We start from the raw sequence: 17,783 nt of genomic DNA on the forward strand, positions 1-17,783 counted from the left end.
CCGGAGGAGGCCAGCACGCCGGAGCCAGTTCTACCTCTGACCCTCGTAGGAACTTTGGGCCGGCATTGCTCTGTGCCCTCTGCCTGGGGACGAAGGCCGGCATTCAGAGGCTGCCGGGAAGCAGTGCAAAGGCAAGGTCGGGTGGAGGGGCCCAGGCCTCCTGAGCCCCCAAGATGCTGGCGTGGGGGTGTCTCTCACGCTGCGTGTCCCACGCCAGGCTTCCAGCTTCACACGCTGCTGCAGGCCCCCGCAGGGATAACGCCCTGTGAAGACTCTGCCGTGCTGCAATGGTGAGCGCCTCTCCTCTTCAGGTGCTCAACCCCGCAGATGGGGCTGAGGTGGTGGTGCCCAGAACCACGCGGGACTGGAGAAGGGCAGACCTGCTCTCTCTCCTCCCTCCAGAGATTCCAGGGTGGGGCAGATCAAGGTCTTCCAGTCCCTGCCCCAGCTCGCCTCCCCACTGCCCCCTCCCCACCCCCGTGGTGAGAGAGTCAGAGAGCTGAGCTCTATGTGTCCCAAGGGAAAGCAGCGGGAGGGTAGGATGAGGAAGCACACAATGGTCACTCCCACCCCATCCCCATTCCCCGTCCGGGCTCTGTGGCACCCAGAGACCTCAAGGAACCAGAGATCAAAGCATTTGTCAAGATCCTCTCCCGGAGGGTGGCCCACGGAAGTACTGTCCTCCCAGGCTCATCAACGGTGGGATTTCAGGCACAGTGACCCCCCGCCAGCTGTGTCCCCCAGCATTGCCTGGGCTCACCTCCCCACACAGTCACAGGCAGACTCTCAGATTAGTGAGAACTCATGTTGCAGGGGAGGGGAGGGTACAATGCGTCTTCTCTAGTCAGGTAGAATGGAAGGCAGAGCCCAGGGAGAGCTCAGGCAGTCCTGTCTCCCAGAGTGCATCAGCTCCCTCCAAAACATCTCAGAGCTGGCCGTCCAGTCCACACTCGTACCGCCAGAGCGCAGCTCCCTCCACTCTCAGAGCACCCCTGTTCCACCGCTGGGCACCTCCAACTGTTCACGTTTTCCTCCAGGCAGCCTCTACCTTGCAATGGCGGGTGAGGGAGGGGTGGACATGTCACTCCAGACCAGCCCTTGGGACAAGAGAAGCCACTGGCGTGGAACCGGGGTAGGAAAAGCAATAAGTTAAAGCCGAGAATGGCCAGAGGTCTGGTACGATGGGCGGGGGCGAGTCTCTGGCTTGATCCAGGAGGCCCCGGGGAGGAGGCGGCTGACGGCAAGGTTCCAGGCAGGAGGTGGCTCAGAAGGCGGGGTTGTCGATGCCGCTGCGCACCCCGGCGTGTTCTTCAGGCCTGAAGCTGTAGGGAGGGGGTGGCTCCACGGGGGGCAGACCCCCGACGGCCTTCAGGATAATCTGCAGGGAAAGGAGGGGACAGAGGCTTCTTAGGGCCTGCCACCGGCCACGGCCACCCATGTGCTGGTGGTGGCATGTTTCCCAGGGAGAAGGGTGACCCGACGCTGGTTGCAGAGCCCTCCCTAGGGCCCAAAGGCTTGGCGTAAGGACACCCTCCACTGCCCCCGTTGCTCTAAAAATCTGAATGGGGAGTCACAGAGAGCCGAGGGACAGGGCAGGGGTTGGGGTGGATACCAACCTCGCTGTAGGGGGGTGGGGGCTCGCAAATGGATGCTGTGACCCTCTCTGCGGGAGTAACGGGGGGCCGTTCTGGGGGCCCCTCATGATCCGTTGGGGGGTCCTGCTCCGACTTTCTGCAGTTGCGACAGAAGCGCTTAGCCAGGCCACAGATGCACAAGAGGGGTATGATGATCAGAAAGACGACGACAAAGATCCTGGGGTAAGGAACCACCAACGTCAGCCTGAGTCTCCAGCCATCCCCGCTGCACCTCCCTCCCTCCCCTGACCTACACCCACCCCTCAGCAGGAAGTCCAGTCCAGTCCTGGGTGGGCCAGAGGAACCGGCCCAAGGCTCACCTCAAGGGGCCAGAGAAGAGCTGGAACTGCTCTGGCTGGTACTGTTGGCAGCAGCTGTTACCACAGCAGCTGAACCCTTTAGGGCAGGTGCTGCGGACCAGGTCAGAGAGAGGCCATCGGTACCAAGGTGGGGAGGCAGAAGGATCCCAGCTTCCCTAAAACTCACCCACGCGCTCAGGGCACGAGCCGCACCCCTAGCAGGGTGGAGGTACAGGCCCCCGGGGCTCAGTGGGAGGAACCTGGGGCTGGGATCAGGACCTGGGTTTCAGGCTCAGCTCACTACTGGCCTCATGCACTCGTGCCAAGTCACATTCCTTGCTGGGCCTCACTTTCCTCATCTATAAGATGGGTGGAATGAAGGCCCTGTCGCCCTCACTGGGCGGGTGTGGGGACTGAGTGTTGTAGTGGCTACAACATCGCTCTAAGGAGATGTAGAGGAAGAGGGAGAGTGGGGAGGGGCCAGGAGCTAATTCCAGGAAGAGTGAGCTGGTGCTGGTGGCCACGGAGCAGGAGGTGGGAGGGACACGGTGTCCCTGGAACATCCAGGGCTGACTGCTGGAAACACTTGGCTGCCCAGAGGCCACCCCCCTCAGCCCCTCCTCATCGTGCTTGGGCTTCTCAGCGTTTATAGAGTGAGAGCGTTTGCCCTCGCTTCCAGGGGGACCCTCAGAGGGGAGGTGGCCTAAGGCCGGCGTCAGAAGGATGGGGATTGGCCCGCAAATGTGAAACTGCCCGTGGATAGGCTGCTGGAAGGAGTGAGGGGCGGAGTCTCCCTCTCTGGGTCGGAGTATGGCTTCTGGCTAGAAGGGGAAAGGGTGAGGATGATGAAGGCAGGCAGGGCAGGATCTGGGATGTCTCCTCCCCACAGTGGAAGTTACAGCCCAAATCCCAGACTTACAAGAAGAGACCACATGTGGCTGCAGCCTGTGGAAGAAAAGAGGCGGAGGTCTGGGTCATAACCTGGGGGCTGGGGTTTCCACCAGGTGCTGCCCAGGTACCTCACTGCTAGCAGGTCCCAGAGGATCAGCATCTTCCCTCACACTTGCTCTCCACCTCCCTCCACATGTTCCCCGGGTCGGCGGCTGCAGCCCCAGCGCCACCTCGTGGCCCCAGCTGTCCTTCCTCTCCTCACCACACCTCCTGCCACATTTGCTCACCCCCAGGTCTGTAAGCTCACGCCTTCTGACCACCCTTCCAACCCATCCCCACCACGGCCAGGACTCCAGCAACCCCCGCGCCCACCCCGTCACTCCCAACGCTGCTGCAAGTTTCTATCCCACACATCTGAACACCTAAAACCTTGCTGGAAGCCTCCTTCAGTGGCTCCCTGGGGCCCAGACACCATGACCAGCCCTATCCCCCATTCCCACTCCCCCTGGCCCTCCTGCACACCCACCCACTGGGAGTTCTCTGAACACGTCTGACTGTTTTACACATGCCTGCAGGAACAAGCTCCTCCCTCCCTCCCTCTTCTGCACTAGTTCTGTGCCACACGGAGGCTATCATTACGGAATTTAACCTGATTAATAGCAAATATGTGCGTAAGCCCTGCTTGGAAAGTTCTTTCCCCAGGTATCTGAGAGGCTGGCTCCAGCGCCTTCTCTGACCATCTTACTTAAAATTACATCTACTCCCCCAAAGCACTCCCTTTCCCCTAACTGTGCTTACTTTATCTGCATAGCTCTTGTCCACATCTAACATACTATATATTTTACTTTATCTTGCTACTTGTTTGTCTCCTCAGTAGAATGTAAACCCCGCCAGGGGAGGGATTTTTGTCTATTGAAAACCAATACTCACGATTTCGGCAGACTGAATGAAAGAGCACTGACAACCTGGTTTCCTTTCATCCTGGCTGCTCCCAGACCGTGGGGGAGGAATGCAGGTAGAGGAACACAGCAAACGGGAGGTTATCTGTCACCCCACCCCAGCCTCCAGGGAGATGAACAACCATGGCTCAGAATAAGAAGCCAACTTTGGCGAGACCACCATGTCTTTTTTTTTTTTTTTGGCCGCGCCACCAACATGCAGGATCTTAGTTCCCTGACCAGGGATCAAACCCGTGCATCCTGCCGTGGAGGCGCGCAGTCTTAACCCCTGTACTGCCAGGGAAGTCCGAAGACCACCATATCTTTATACCTTGAAATAACAGTTCAACTGTTAACGACAATAACAATAAAGCTAAGATACCAATGACAGCCAATAAGATTTGGGCTGATTCCCACAGGTCTTGGCCAGTGGGCTCAAGAGCAGGAATGAACCCCTGCAGGTTGGCCCAGAGAGGGTAAGGTGACTGCAGAGCTGGGGACAGCCCACGGGGTCCAGGCACTCAGTGTACCCCCTTTCCCTCAGATCCCATCCCCTGTCCCTCCCCCTTCTCCTGGCCCCCAACTAAGAAAGACAAGCAATGAACAGGTTTACGGAATTAATCCTGAGCTCCTGTTTGGAGGAGTAGGGGATCCTCTCCCAGATCCTCTTCCCCCACCCCCATTTTAAACAGGTGGTGGTCTCGACTGAGGTGGTGTCAAGCGTTGGGGTAACCTTGGGTAGTTTCAACTTACTTACATGCGCACTGGGGGCATTAACAGCCTGCCCCCTGGAGCTGCTGGGAGGAATCAACAAATGCTCAACCTAGTGCTGGCATCAACCCACCACCGCTGATGATAGAGAAGGAGTAACAGGGCTTCTGGAGCACAGCCGCTCAGCAGGCAGTGAATGTCGTGGGGAGCAGGCCTGGGCCTTCCCTCAGACTCTTACACAGAAGTTAAAAACCCATGTTCTAGACCTATGTCAGTTTCTAGGATAATCTCCCATCCCAAAACTGGATAGACTGCCCCCATCACTGGGGCAGGGAGAGATGAGGGGGTGTTGAAACCCCGCCTCATCCTCAGAAATCACAGATTTCAGAGGTCACCCCAGTCTTGGGTCAGGCAGCCAGGTCAAATCCTATCACCAGCTGGAATCCTACCCCCACTCCTAGAAAGGGAAGAGGGAGCCTCCTTTCCTCTAGGGCACAAGCAGAGAAACACAGTCCCAGAGAGGGCTAGGACTTCCCCAAGGTCACCCAGCACTGTGAAGAATGGAGCTGGGGAGATAGGCTGACCAGGCGTCCAGATCTCAGTCCAGACCTCAGGCCCTCCGCTAGTCCCCGCTTTCTGACGCAGCGAGAAGGAGCCAAGGCTAACGTGAGGGTCAAAGTCCCCAGTCGCCAAGAGGAGCTAAGTGTCAGATGGCGGTGGGCGCGAGTAGTTCCCACGACACAGTCCCCCACGAGATGAAGGAACCCAGGCCTTCTCAGGGCCTCCCTCTGCTCTTACCTCCCCGGCAAAAAGAGAAAGGAAGTTGCTAACTGCATGTGGTAACGGGGAAATCCTGACAGTGGAAGGTGGTGATCGGGACCCAGAAGCAAGGCCCCTGACCCACAAGAGTAGGGCCCCGAAAGTTCCACAACTTTACCTCCCAAGCGCTCACCTGTTGGAGGCCGGCCAGCAGGCCGAGCAGCAAGGTGGGTACTAGGCCAGGAACCCAGGTGGCTGACATCCTGGCAGGGGGGCCACTGAGCTTCCGTGTGTAGGGGGAAGAGGGGAGAGGCGGGGCCGCGACCTCTCCGACGACTCTCCACCTATAGGGCCCCGCCTCAGGATGGGGGCGGAGCTCATGCACCGGGGTTGGGCCGGACCGGGAAGGGAGGGGGAGGGGAGGGGGAGGGAAGGGGGAGGGAGGGGAGGGGGGAGGGAAAGAAGTTTGGATTGGGTTTTGGGAAATGGGAGGTAGAAGAGAGTATCTGATTAAAAAATATTTTGGTGTCAGTTTAAGACTGCTGAGCTACCCCTTCCCAACCCTCAACTGCTCCACCCTCTAAGTGATCCCAAGCTTGAGAGGGACTGCTGCGCCTACCAGATGGACAGAGGATGCAGGCAGAGGGAGCTGGACCACTGGAAGTCCCTTCCCACATGGACTTCTGGGGGGCAGAGGTTGAGGGAGAGAGGAAGCGAAGGCCCTGGAGCGGATTGAGGGGATTACAACGGAGGGAGGTGTCACTTTTTTTTTTTTTTAAGTTTTTGGCCAAGAAGGGAGGGAGGGGCGGCCTGATTGATTTCTGGGTCAGGAGAACCTAGAGTAGTACCCCGCCCCCACCCTCCCTGAAATCCTGGAAGGAGGTGTTGGTACACTTCCTCCACTTGACTACAGTGGAAATTAAGGCCCCAGGATTCGGAGACTAGTGCCTGAGTCCGCAGCTGGGGCCGAGCGGCAGCCAGGCGAGCTGGGGCGCGTGCGAGCAGGTCCATCCAGATTTCTGGAGAGGCCCCGCGGACGCTGTCCCGGCCGGGTGGGGCTGGATTCAGACCAGCGGCGGCCGCGCCCCGCCCCGGAGGCGTGCTGTGCTTCCCAGATCCGGCCGGCAGGTGGCAGCATCGCTCAACGCGGGCTTCCCCCGGAGCCGGGCAGCGCGGGGCTGGGACCTGGGGCTGGGTCTCCCTGGGCTCCCTACGGGGGGACCCGGCTGGAGTGTGCGGTGGGAGGCCGTCTCGGGGGGCGATACGCGAAGGGTGAGAGCCAGACGCCCAGACACAGATGAGACGTAAGGAGACCTTGTGGGAGTTGGAGAGATGGAGCCCGGACCCCTGAGGACGGGGGCGAAATGGAGATGGTGGGTGGGGTGCTGCTCCCAGACCTGGGGAAAGGGGGAGGGCTCCAGGAGAGGATCAGTTCCTAGGTATTTAGACGTCTCCTGCTGCGTCTCAAACCTGACTTTACCACTGAAAGGTAGCCCCAACCTAGTAAGAAAGGACAGCCGTCGTCCTTCGGCTTCTTTTTCTTTTTTCTCTCAGCGCTTTCTCCTTATCTCTGTTTCTCATCTCTCCCAGTCGTGTTTTCTCGGTCTTATGTTTAACCTCTCCTTGGTCCGCCCCATTTCTCCCAGTCTCTGTTTTCCTGTTTCAGTTCCTCCCCATCTCTGTGTCCATGCATTTTCTCTTCGTTTCTACATGTTCCCTGTTTTCCCATCTCTGTTTCTCCTCTTTGTTAATCTCTGTCTGTCTCAGTGGAGGTGTCTGTTTTTCTGTCTCTGTTTCCATTTCCCTTGTCTCTGGTTTGGTCCTGTGTCTCCCTGTCTCTGTGTCTGTTTCTCACCAACTCTCCTGGTCTCTCTCTCTTTCTCTGTCTCTGTTTCTCATTATCTCTTGGCCCCTAAGGACAGAATCTTCCAGTTTCCTGATCCAAGCTGAATTGGGGTCTGGCCCCAGAGAATGCCCTCTCTATTGGAAGTTCCTGGTGACTGATCTTGGAGAAAGGATGGGGGGGGGCACGGCATGTCTTTCCTCCTCCCCCAGCGGTTGGCTCTGGACCTAGCCCACCCCTCTGCCAAGGTGGACCTAGTCCAGAGAGTACTAGAGCTTTCTCCTAGCAGCACCCACGCTGCTGCTTCCTTAGTGAATTTGTTGCTAACTTGGGCTTCCAGGGCCCTGCTATACCAACACCCAAGACCTGAGACACCCCTAACCTCCTGCCTCTCTGCCCAGGCCTGGAGCCCTGTGGAGGTGTGGCCCTTAGGGGAGAGGAAGATGGGTGAGCTTAGGGGAGGAGGGTATCCTAAGGAGTGGAATGAGGGTGCTGAGAAGGGCATGGAGGACCTTGAGGGGTAGACGTGGGAGGCTGAGGAGGTGAAGGGACGAGGCAGGTTGGTGCCCTGAGGAGGAGGGCAGGAGGATGACGCTGCTTCCTGCAGGCGTCCACCGACACAGATGTCGCATTGCCAGACAAAATACCGGATGCCCAGATAAATCTGAATTTCAGGTAAACAATGAATAACTATTTAGTATAAATAAATATGTCCCATGCAATATTTGGGGCATACTTATACTAAAATGTATTTGTTGTTTATCTGAAATTCTAATTTAACTGGGTGTCCTGTATTTTTATTTGTCAAATCCTGCAACCCTACCCACATCCCTAAAATGTCATAAGAGAATAGCTACTCTATCCTCTGCCCCACATCTCCCCAGTGGGAAAATGAGGCTCCTGGGCAGAGTCCAGAGGGCCTCTGGAATCTGCCTCTGGATCCCCAGTTTTTTTTATGACATCAGACTTCCTTTCTGTGCTCCTTCCTGCAGATGGGAGGTGGGCAGTCCCAGCTCAGGCCAAGAACACCAAACCCTGTTGCCAGTGTCACCATGACTCCCAGGGCCCCAGCATTCTTGGTGGGTGAGGTCGGGTGGGGGCACAGTGGGGCCCCAGACTGAGCAGACCCGGGGCCTGTTCTTGTCTAGAGGCAGGAGGGTCCTGGACAAGGACAACATCTGTTCAACACTCAGTCTGGCAGTGGGTGGGCAGTGCGTGCACACATGTACGTGTATGCTCAGACATCCAGGGACATACGGGCAGGGAGGCCCAGAGACCTCATGCAGTCAGTGGGTCCTTCTAGATTCCACTCCAGATTCCATCTGGGGTTTCCCCGAAGCAGCACAGTTGAAATGTCTTCCTACTGGCTCAAGCCTCCCTGGCCCATTCCATAAAGAAGGAGCTGATTGTGTGCCCTACAAGGGCCCAGCTGCAAGGGCCTTGGAGGTCAGCTGGTCCACCCGCTCTCTGCTCAGAGAAGCCAGCTGGAGCCCAGAGGGGCAGAAAGGCCAAGTCACAGGGGACACTGGGGCTGAGTCAAAACCAAACCACGCAGGTCTTAAGACCCCACACCCAGTGGCAGCCTCAGAGGCGGCACACATGTCGGGGCTGGGGAGCTGCTGCTTGGGATGGAGGAACTCCTCACTGGAGTGGGAGGCCTTGTGCAGCCTGGCTCAGCCCAGGCCCAGGGGCCGGGCCCTGGGGAAGGGGCAAGAGTCAGGCTGAGTTCTGTTCGTCTCAGCCCCCTCCCCGCCATACTGTGGTGGACACTGATACCCATAAATGACTTATGGTGCTGGGCTGGGATCTTTCCTTCCAAAGTCCCCAGAGTGTTCTGCCGTAAGCTGGCTCTCCGTCTGCAGGGACAGTGTTAGGTTGTGTTAGTAAGTGTGCCGCTTGCTATGGTGTGCGGGGTGATCGTAGTCAAGAAAGTGAACTTCTTTGTGCCTTTCTACACTCATCTGTGGAGGGGGTGCGGGGGTGGATAACAGTAACTCCCTTGTCACTTAGGGTCATTGTGAAGATTACCTAAGTGGCTCAGTGTCTGGCATAGAGTAATGGTAAATAAATATTACCTTAGTAAGAATAAGCTACAATAGCCAAGACATGGAAGTAACCTAAATGGCCATCAACAGATGAATGGATAACGTGTAGGTTATCCATATCCATGGTGTAGGGCTTCCCTGGTGGCGCAGTGGTTGAGAGTCCGCCTGCCGATGCAGGGGACAGGGGTTCGTGCCCCAGTCCGGGAAGATCCCACATGCTGCGGAGCGGCTGGGCCCGTGAGCCATGGCCGCTGAGCCTGCGCGTCCGGAGCCTGTGCTCCGCAACGGGAGAGGCCACAGCAGTGAGAGGCCCGCGTACCGCAAAAAAAAAAAAAAAAAAAAGATGTGGTGTACACACACACACACACACACACACACACACACACACACACACACAGTGGAATATTACTGAGCCATAAAAAAGAACGAACTAATGCCGTTTGCAGCAACATGGATGGACCTAGATGTTATCGTATTAAGTAAGTCAGACAGAGAAATATAAATATCATATGATATCACTTATATGTGGAATCTAAAAAATTGATACAAATGAACTTATTTACGGAACAGAAATAGCCTCACAGACATAGAAAACAAACGTGGTCACCAAAGGGAATAGTGGGGGTGGGGGGAGAGATAAATAGGAGTTTGGGATTAATACATACACGCTACTATATATAAAATAGGCAAACAACAAGGACCTACTGTACAGCACAGGGAACTACTCAATATCTTGTAATAACCTATAATGGAAAAGAATCTGAAAAAGAATATATATGGATCACTTTGCTGTACACTTGAAACTAACACAAAATTGTAAATTAGCTGTACTTCAATAAAAAAAAACACACAGAAAATAATAATAAGCAATAAATGTTTCAGTCCTGGCAGAGGAAAAGGGCCCAAAGCTTTCTCTCCTTATTTCACATGGAGGCAGAGAATGAGGTGCCGAGGATTAACGGTCTTGCTTCCCTCTGAGAATTGTTCTCAGCCTTTCTGGATGGGCCACCCAAAGTCCAGCTCCAACTTCCCCCAGATGCCCTGCTCGCTAGCCCCCTCTGCTGTCCATTAAGTGCTTTGGGCCCCACCCAAGGGCCAGGTCAGAGGCAGTGGGATGGGTGACCAACCTGAGAGGATGACCTTGTGTGGACTACTAGAGGGCCACAGGGGACCGGATATGGCAGTGGTGCTGGGTCCAGAGATTTGAGCAATTCCCTCTCTTCCTGGCTTGTCCCCTGCTTCTGCTCCCCCAGCTGCCCGCTGAGCACTGCCTGGGCTGGCCTCACAGTGGCTGCCCCCACAGTGGCTGCCCCCGTCGCCCTCATGGGGGCGTGATGTGCTCATCACAGCTGTCCCCCTGCCACTGACTGCCCCCATCCAGTGGCTCCCCAGGGCCATCAGGGCTGTCCTCAAGGCCTCCAGCCTGGTCTCCTCCTTGCCCCTGTGGGGGCATGTCACCCTCTTATTCCCTAACTTCCAGAGGCTCCCCACTTCTGCCTGAATAAAGTTCCATCTCAGGGAGACCTTCACCTGAGGTGGGACCTTGGGTCCTTCACCTGTCCTCATGGTGTGCTCGCTCTCCCTGTCCTGTGTTCTCTCCAGCCACACGCCCAGCCCTTTCTGCTTCCCTCCTTTCCTCTGCACCTTGCACACGTGCCCCATGCCCTCCCTGCCACCTAACAAATTCTGATCCATCCTTCAAGGCTCAGCTCAAATACCACCTCCTCCAGAAAGGCTTCCTGGACTTGGATTCTCCTGCAAGAAGTGATGGTCCCCTCCCTGCTCACCCCCACGCAAGCCTTTTCTCTGGGCCTCTCTGATGCCCTTGGCCATTCTCGCTGAAGATGTGTGTACATGCCCTAATGTTCCCACCAGCCTGCAGGGGACCGCCCAGTTCTGATTCAGCTTTCATTTCCCATGGTGCTTTGTTCCAAGTAAACACTGGCTGCTCAGGGGCCAGATTTCTCCCAGGGGATGAGGAATTAATTCTCAGAGTCGTTGGTGGGGGGCCCTCGGTTAGGGGGGTTGTTCCAGACTTGACCGGGCTCCCCACTTCCACGGGCTGTGTGGTTTGGGGAATCCACCTCTTCTGCTTCCTGTTTCCTCCCCAAGTGTACACATACCCCCCGTGTGGGTGAGATGACACCCCGGGGACTGAGCAACTCCTACGGGGCGGGGTGTGCTGCAAGGAATGCTCGGCTCACTCTACACCTTCCAAGAGAGGCAGATGCATGCTAGGTCGCCAATAGGAATTCCTGGCCACGAGACCAGGGTCTGAGTCTCCTTCCCAGCATCTTTGAAAACTGAAGCCCACCGGCCTGTCACTCATTCTCGAGGTGATGGGTGTGGGTGTGGGGAGATAATGTCTTGAACTGAGCCCTGGGCTTAGCCACAAACCCGTGAGCCGGGAGGATGGAGGGGGTCATGCCACCTGACAATTAACGGTGCAGGGAGCTTATTATCCTAATGAGTGGGTTGGAGGAGCTCAACTAATGCTCACCTTCCCGGAGTCTTAGCAGAGACAAAAACGTCATTTGGGAGCCATTATCCTTCCAAAGTGTAGGTTTCCGGGGCACAGCCAGGGGTGGGAGGGGAAACACCTCCAGCGGGTAGGTGGTGGGGAGTCAGGGGGAAGGCTGAGCTAACGAGCTTCGGCTGTCTGGGGTGGCAGATGGAGCACAGCCACTAAGACTCAGATGGGAGGGGCTCAACTCAGGTTAAGGGTCTTCAGAGCCCCCCAGCCCTGGTCCCCTGCTTCTGGGGCTCCTTCTCCCCAAGTCTTCCCTGCCCCTCGCCCCCTACAGCCCCTCTCCCACCCCCACCCTCGATGTTGACTTTTAAGAGATAGGACTCTGTAGTTAGAGAGAAGAAAGGGGTTGAGGAACCCCTAGGGCCCCCACTTTGTAGCTCTGCTCTTGTTGGCCCCTTGAAAGAGGGCTCTTCTACACCCTGCTCGTGGGTGCCTCTGCTCAGATCCAAATGTTACAGGGGATTGTGGTTAGACTTCAGAAGAACTTCCCAGTCCGAAACAAGCTGGGGGTTCAGGGCTGCCATCGGAAAGGGTGGCCCCTCTGTGGGCGGGGCATATTGAGGGGAGGGCTTCTACAGAGCCTGGGGACTGAGACTAAAATGCAGAGAAAGCACAGCTTGGGACATCCCTGAAACTGTTCACCAATTAGGGACCTGGGAGTGAGGCGAAGAGTGAGTGTGAGCAGAGGGGCGGGGAAGCGAGGTGGGCAGAGATCGCATCCTTCCGCAAATCACAGCTCGTCTAAGCAGCCACATCATCTGACCCCCAGCCCAGGACAGACTTGGCTGGAGTCGTGTGCATGCACGCGTGGTTGGGCGCATGCAGTGTGCATCTGCATGTGTGTACATACGTGTGTGCACACCACCCAGCTTCCTGTGAGGATGTGGCAGCCCTCTCGCAGCACCCCCCAGCTTCCTCATCCCCAGGCCAGCCTTTAGTGGGCTGCCTCCAGGGTCCCCCTCACCCCAGTGGCCCTGTTAGCACTTCCTTCCTCCCTTGTTAGCACCTCACAGCCCCTCTTCCTCCTCGGCCCCTGCTGCCCCTGGAGAGAGGCCCGTGGCTTGCAGCCCAGTTCTCCTCTTCCGACTCCGCTTCAGCTTCTATCTTCTGAAGCTTTGTTCTTCTCCCAACCGCTAAGCCCCCTGCCCTCTCCATCCTCCCTCATCTACCTGGAGAGGTCCTTTCCCGAACAAGCCAGGCTGGGGGGTGAAGTTGGTGCCCCTACAGTTCAGCACACACTCCTCCTCAGGCTGAGGCACAGACAAAGTGAGCCCCTCCGTCAGCCCCTCCTGCCTAGAGGGTGGGAGAGTTGGAGAGGGAACCCTGTTCTAGGGACCAAAGCTAAGTCCTGGTGCCAGGTGTGCCGCCCTCTCTGCAGCACTGAGGCGGGGAGGCGGGTTGGTAGCGGAGAGGGATGGGGTAGAAGGGTCCCCTTCTGCCCACCCCCTCCAGGGCTGCTATGCCTAACCTGAGCCTGGGCTGCCGAGTGGGGCAGGGTGGTCCAGCGGCCAGAGCCAGGCTGTCGGGCTGCCAGGACTGCAGGTTTCCTCTACTGAAGGGCCCCTTCCCGGCCAGCTTTGATGTGTCTGCGAGGTTAGCGAAGGATGTTTGGCTTCAGGGCCGGGTGCCAGGATAAACTCCCTCTGCCTGTTCAGCGGTCGGTTCGCCTGCCTCCCCCAGACCAGGGCCTGGCCTCCCCCAAGGCCAGGGCTGCCCGGCCTGCTCAGGGGGTGGGCACCGAGTAGCTGCGGTTACTGCTACCGGGGAGAGGCCCCGAGGTCGTTGGACGTCCATCTCAGAGGCTGGCGCTGGTGTGCCCGCCTGCCTGCTTGCTAGGTGACCAGGCACCTGGCCCAGGTGGGGTTGAGGGGCCGGAACCCAGCTGCTAGGAGGGGTGGGGATGAGTTGCAATATGGGGGGGGGGTGTCCACGTGGAGCTGCCTGCACAGGCTGTAGCTCTTCCAGATGTGCTGAGGCTCCAGATGTAGGGATGACTCAGCCTGGAGCGGGGAGGGGCAGGCGATCCATTGTGGGGGGTGGTGAGCAGAGGGAAGGGAGGCCCCCCGAGCAGCTGCCAGCTGCTGCTCCCCTTCTTCTGGAGCCCCCAGCCCCCTGAAGCCTGCGGGCCGGTGAGTGGTAGCTACCCAGATGTGCAGCCCTCATTTCCAGAGGGGAAGAGGGGAGATGAGGCCTCAGAGCAAGGGGCCCAGCTAGGGGGTCGCCCGTCGCCTGGAGAGAGAGAAGCTGAAGGTGGGGTGCAGCAAGTGCGGAGGGGGGCTGACAGAGGGGGTCGGGGGGACGGAGATGCGGGCAGGGAGAAGCTCAGGACTGAAGCATCAGAACCCCTCAGTTTCGCTTGGTGTGGGTGTGTGGAGCTGGAAGGAGGGTACAGAGGACGCGTCTGTGTGCGTGTATCCTCATTTCGGGAGTGTGGGTTACACGTGGGGAGGGCTATCTTGGGGTGAGCATCTTGGTGTCTGACTCCTATAAGCTGTGTTATGAGCTGGGTATTAGAAGGTTATGTGCATGCTGGGCATGGCAGGCTGTGGGGACATGGTCCCTGCAGTCCGTCTGAGAGAAAGAGTGTGGAGACAGCATCTGTGTAGTATTGGCGGGGCGGAGGGGGTCGCGGAGCAGGGGGTTGTGATGGTGCACACTTGAGTGAAGCCATGTGTGCCTTTCAGTGCTGAGGGTGGGTCCCTGGGACCTGGGGAGTCAAGAAGTGTCAGGCACACTCGCCCAGGGCTCCAGAGTCCTGGGGCTTCCTTTACCTCTTCCAGCCTCCGCCACTTCCTGGGGGCGCTTTTGGGGAGTTTCCAGAACCCTCAGAGCTGAAGTTTCTCCTACTGCGCCTGGCCCGTGTGATCTCCTCTTCGCCTCTTGCAGGGCAGCTGAGAGGCCACTGAGCTTGGGATTGGGTGGGTGGGTGGGGGGAGTGGCTGGCACCTTGTGGGCTGCAGCGCGAGGACCCGGTGTGCAGCTGGGCTGGGTGCCTCTCCGCGCACCCCTCCCTCAGCTCCACAGAGCAGCTGTCCCGGCCTCCTCTTTGGCCTCCAGGAAGGTCTGCTGGCTGGGCCTCTGGAGCTCCCTGGAGAGCCCCACCTGCGCCAGCTGCCCATGCCAGGGTAAACAGGGCACTAAGTGTCTGGGCTGGTGCCGGCGCGAGCTGGGCGATGCTTCTCCACGTAAGGCTCGCTGTGGCTCGGGTTGCCTCCTCCAGCTAAATGACAGGCCTGAGCCTCAGGCCCCATAAACAGTGTTTTCTGGGCAGGTGGGGGTCATGGGGACCTGGTGCACAGACGGATAATCAAGTTTAATAGGGAGACACGTTCCACCTCTAAGGAGCGCTGTTGGAGCCCCGGTCAGGTACGCCTGGGCGCCTCTGCCCCCCTCAGGCAGCAACTCCAGCCCGCTGCTCCCGCAGCTTGTTGGCGCCCACTTTCCTTGTGAATGAAAATATCCCCTCGGCGGTGACGGGGCTCAGTCAGCTCATCGCGTGCTGTCCTGTCCCTCTTCACAACCTGTCGGTGAAGCCCGGAGAGGGTGAGCCCTATCCCCTAAATCACCCGCATGAGATGTGAACTTGGATGTGTCCATGGTCCTCCAGACAGCAAGACCACTCCGCTCTATCCCTGGGCCATCACGCTGCCTCCTCCTGAGACCCAGGCCTGAAGCCAGCTCCTTTCCGGGCTCTCCCAGCCTCTCCATTTCCTCCCCCTTCCCTCCTTCCTCGCTCTCAGCTCCTGTCCCCCCACCTCCTCTGGGGCTGAGTCCAAGTGAGAAGGGGACACTTATTTCTCTGCCCTCTCTCTGGACTCACCGATGCGCACCTCCACAGGGCAACTGAGGCTAGAGGAGGTGGGGGGGGAGCCCCAGCTCAGTCCCAGCAATGCCTCCCCCGAGGGGCCGGTAAAGGCTGGGTCCCCGCTCCTGAGGCAGGCGGCAGGCCCTTCACCCATTCCCCTGGAGAGCAGGGAAGAGGGGCCGAGGAGCCGGGGACAGTGGCCAGTGGGTAGACGTCCAGGCCCACGGGTGCCACGCAGTAGAGACGGGGCTCCGGAAGCTCCCCTCCCTTCCTCTGTCATTATCCATCTCGGTGTGCACGTCTCTCTCTCCCACTCTCTTCTCTCTTGCCTCTTCCCTCCCCTCCCATCTCTACTGCTTGAGGGGAGCAGCCCCAGTGTCTGAAGCCAGGTTCCCAGTGAGGACGGTGGCTTTGTCCAGGGAAGTCCTTGTCCTAAGCCCATGGTTTCCAAAGAGGCATGTCCAGCTCCCCCCTTTCTTGGCCAAGGCCCTCCCCCAGGCCCCCTTTATGTCCGGGGTCCTCGGAGCCAGAACCACTCTTGCCCTTGTCAGGTGGTGTGTATGGGGGGGTGCCCTGTATTTAGAACTGCTCCCCTAGGCAACCAGGGGGTAAAGGCAGTGCTTGCTGTCTCTCTCTCTCTCTCTCTCTCTCTCAATCTCTCTCTCTCTCTTAATCACTCTCTCGCTCTCCCTCTCTCTCTCTCTCTCTCTCTCTCTCTCTTAATCACTCTCTCACTCTCCCTCTCTCTCTCTCATCCCTGGGAAGGCAGCACTCTAGGAGGCTGGAGCCTGGGCTGCATTTCTGGGTGACCAGATGCCCGGTGTACACAGGACAGGACAGATCTATGCCGTTGCTTAGGTGTAGTTCTTAGCAGCGCCCCAAAACACCCTGATTTGGACTACAAATTATATCCCCATGGTCCTGTCAGGCCTGGAGAATCTCACAGCCTCCCTACTGGCTTCCACCTCCCGGGAGAGCAGAGTAGCCTGCTTGGGCCGCACCCAAGGACAAGGAGGCCAGACAGCAAAGCGGGGAGCTGTATAAATAGCCCATTGGGGGGAGGCCCCCCAGCATCGGGTAGGGCGGGTCTGCTTGCTGGAGAGGGAGGAAGGAGAGCTGTGGTTGCCCCCAGGCAGCATGTAATTTAGGATTTATTTTGGGGCACTCTTTCCAGCTCCGGGTGGGGCTGAGGTTAATTTAAGGGTTTAATGGGGTGGGGGTTGGATGGGGAGGAGGAGAGGGAAGCCCTCCCACTTGGGCCTGCCTGGGAAGAGGGTCCTTTCTGAGAATCCCCTGCCCTCTCTCCCTGAGTCCCCCGCGGAGGCCCTCACAGACCCCTCTGGACCCACCTTGTCCAGCAGCAGGTGGTGGTTTGCCGTCCCCTCCAAGGCTTGGGGCTCCAGGTCATGGGTCCCAGCCCTCCTCACACCACCAGGCACCAGAAGCAGTTGATGGTTGAGGGAAGTGATGATGGCCGGTCCCTGCTGGAGGGTCCTTGGGCTGGGGACGCAGCCATTCCTGGGAGGTTCCTGAGCCACGTCAGCTCTTGCTCCGAGATGCTCCGTTCTCTGTCCTTCCCCAGGGTGCTGGGCTCCCAGTCTGCTGGCGGAGACACAGGCTCTGCCCTCGGGAGCCCTCAGTCTGAGGGGAGGCAGGACACAGGCTCTCCCTTCAGAGTGACCAGTCATGTCATTGTTTTCTCTTCAGCCTTTATTTGTTTACAACTGTATAGTCTGTGTTTCTTCCTGGTACTTAAGCTCTGTGATGGCAGGGACTTTATCCTGTCCCTCAAAGTCTCTTCAGCACTTGCTACGCACAGAGTAGGAGCTCAGGAAATATTTCCCACATGAATGAATGAATGAACAGGGAAACTGTGTCTGATCGGAAAGCCCTGGATCAAGAGGCAGCAGTGGACAAAGTATGAGGTCTTTTCCCTTGGCTTTCTGGGCCCCTTCACCTTGCAGCCTCCTGCCCCCTCTGGGCCTACTGTTTGGGGCCACCAGCCACCCCGAGCTATTGGCTGCCACCCGAATGTTGGGCACCCCTTACATTCCCTCCTCCTGCAATCCCTTCAGCTCCCATTGCCACTTGACCAAATCCTGCTAGACTTTCAAGGTCCTACCCAGAGTCACCTCCTCCATGAAACCCGCTTGGATCTCTCCACTGGATTTAACATAGCTGGTTCTCTGTACCTGTCCTGTCACTGCGTAAGTTGGCCAGGGTCATTGCTTCTCTCTGCCCTAGACCATAAGGCCTGGGGGTCAGGCTTGCCTGGAGCCGTTCTGGAGCCTGGCACCCCATGGGGGCTCAATCAGAAGAGGCAGTGAG

General features: G+C 57.9%; 1 protein-coding gene across 1 annotated transcript; it reads right to left on the bottom strand.

Annotated features, from left to right (window-relative positions):
* Positions 1–681: 681 nt before the first annotated feature.
* Positions 682–16,884, bottom strand: TMEM92 (transmembrane protein 92). Its single transcript, XM_060134128.1, has 6 exons — positions 16,805–16,884; positions 5,426–5,608; positions 2,853–2,878; positions 1,955–2,044; positions 1,617–1,812; positions 682–1,378 (listed from the first exon to the last, which is right to left on the bottom strand). Exons 2-6 carry the CDS (start codon positions 5,492–5,494, stop codon positions 1,265–1,267), a joined length of 495 nt encoding a protein of 164 aa, XP_059990111.1. The 5' UTR covers positions 5,495–5,608; positions 16,805–16,884; the 3' UTR covers positions 682–1,264.
* Positions 16,885–17,783: the final 899 nt, after the last annotated feature.

The sequence above is a fragment of the Lagenorhynchus albirostris genome, chromosome 20 (assembly GCF_949774975.1).
Source record: "Lagenorhynchus albirostris chromosome 20, mLagAlb1.1, whole genome shotgun sequence".
NCBI lineage: Eukaryota > Metazoa > Chordata > Mammalia > Artiodactyla > Delphinidae > Lagenorhynchus > Lagenorhynchus albirostris.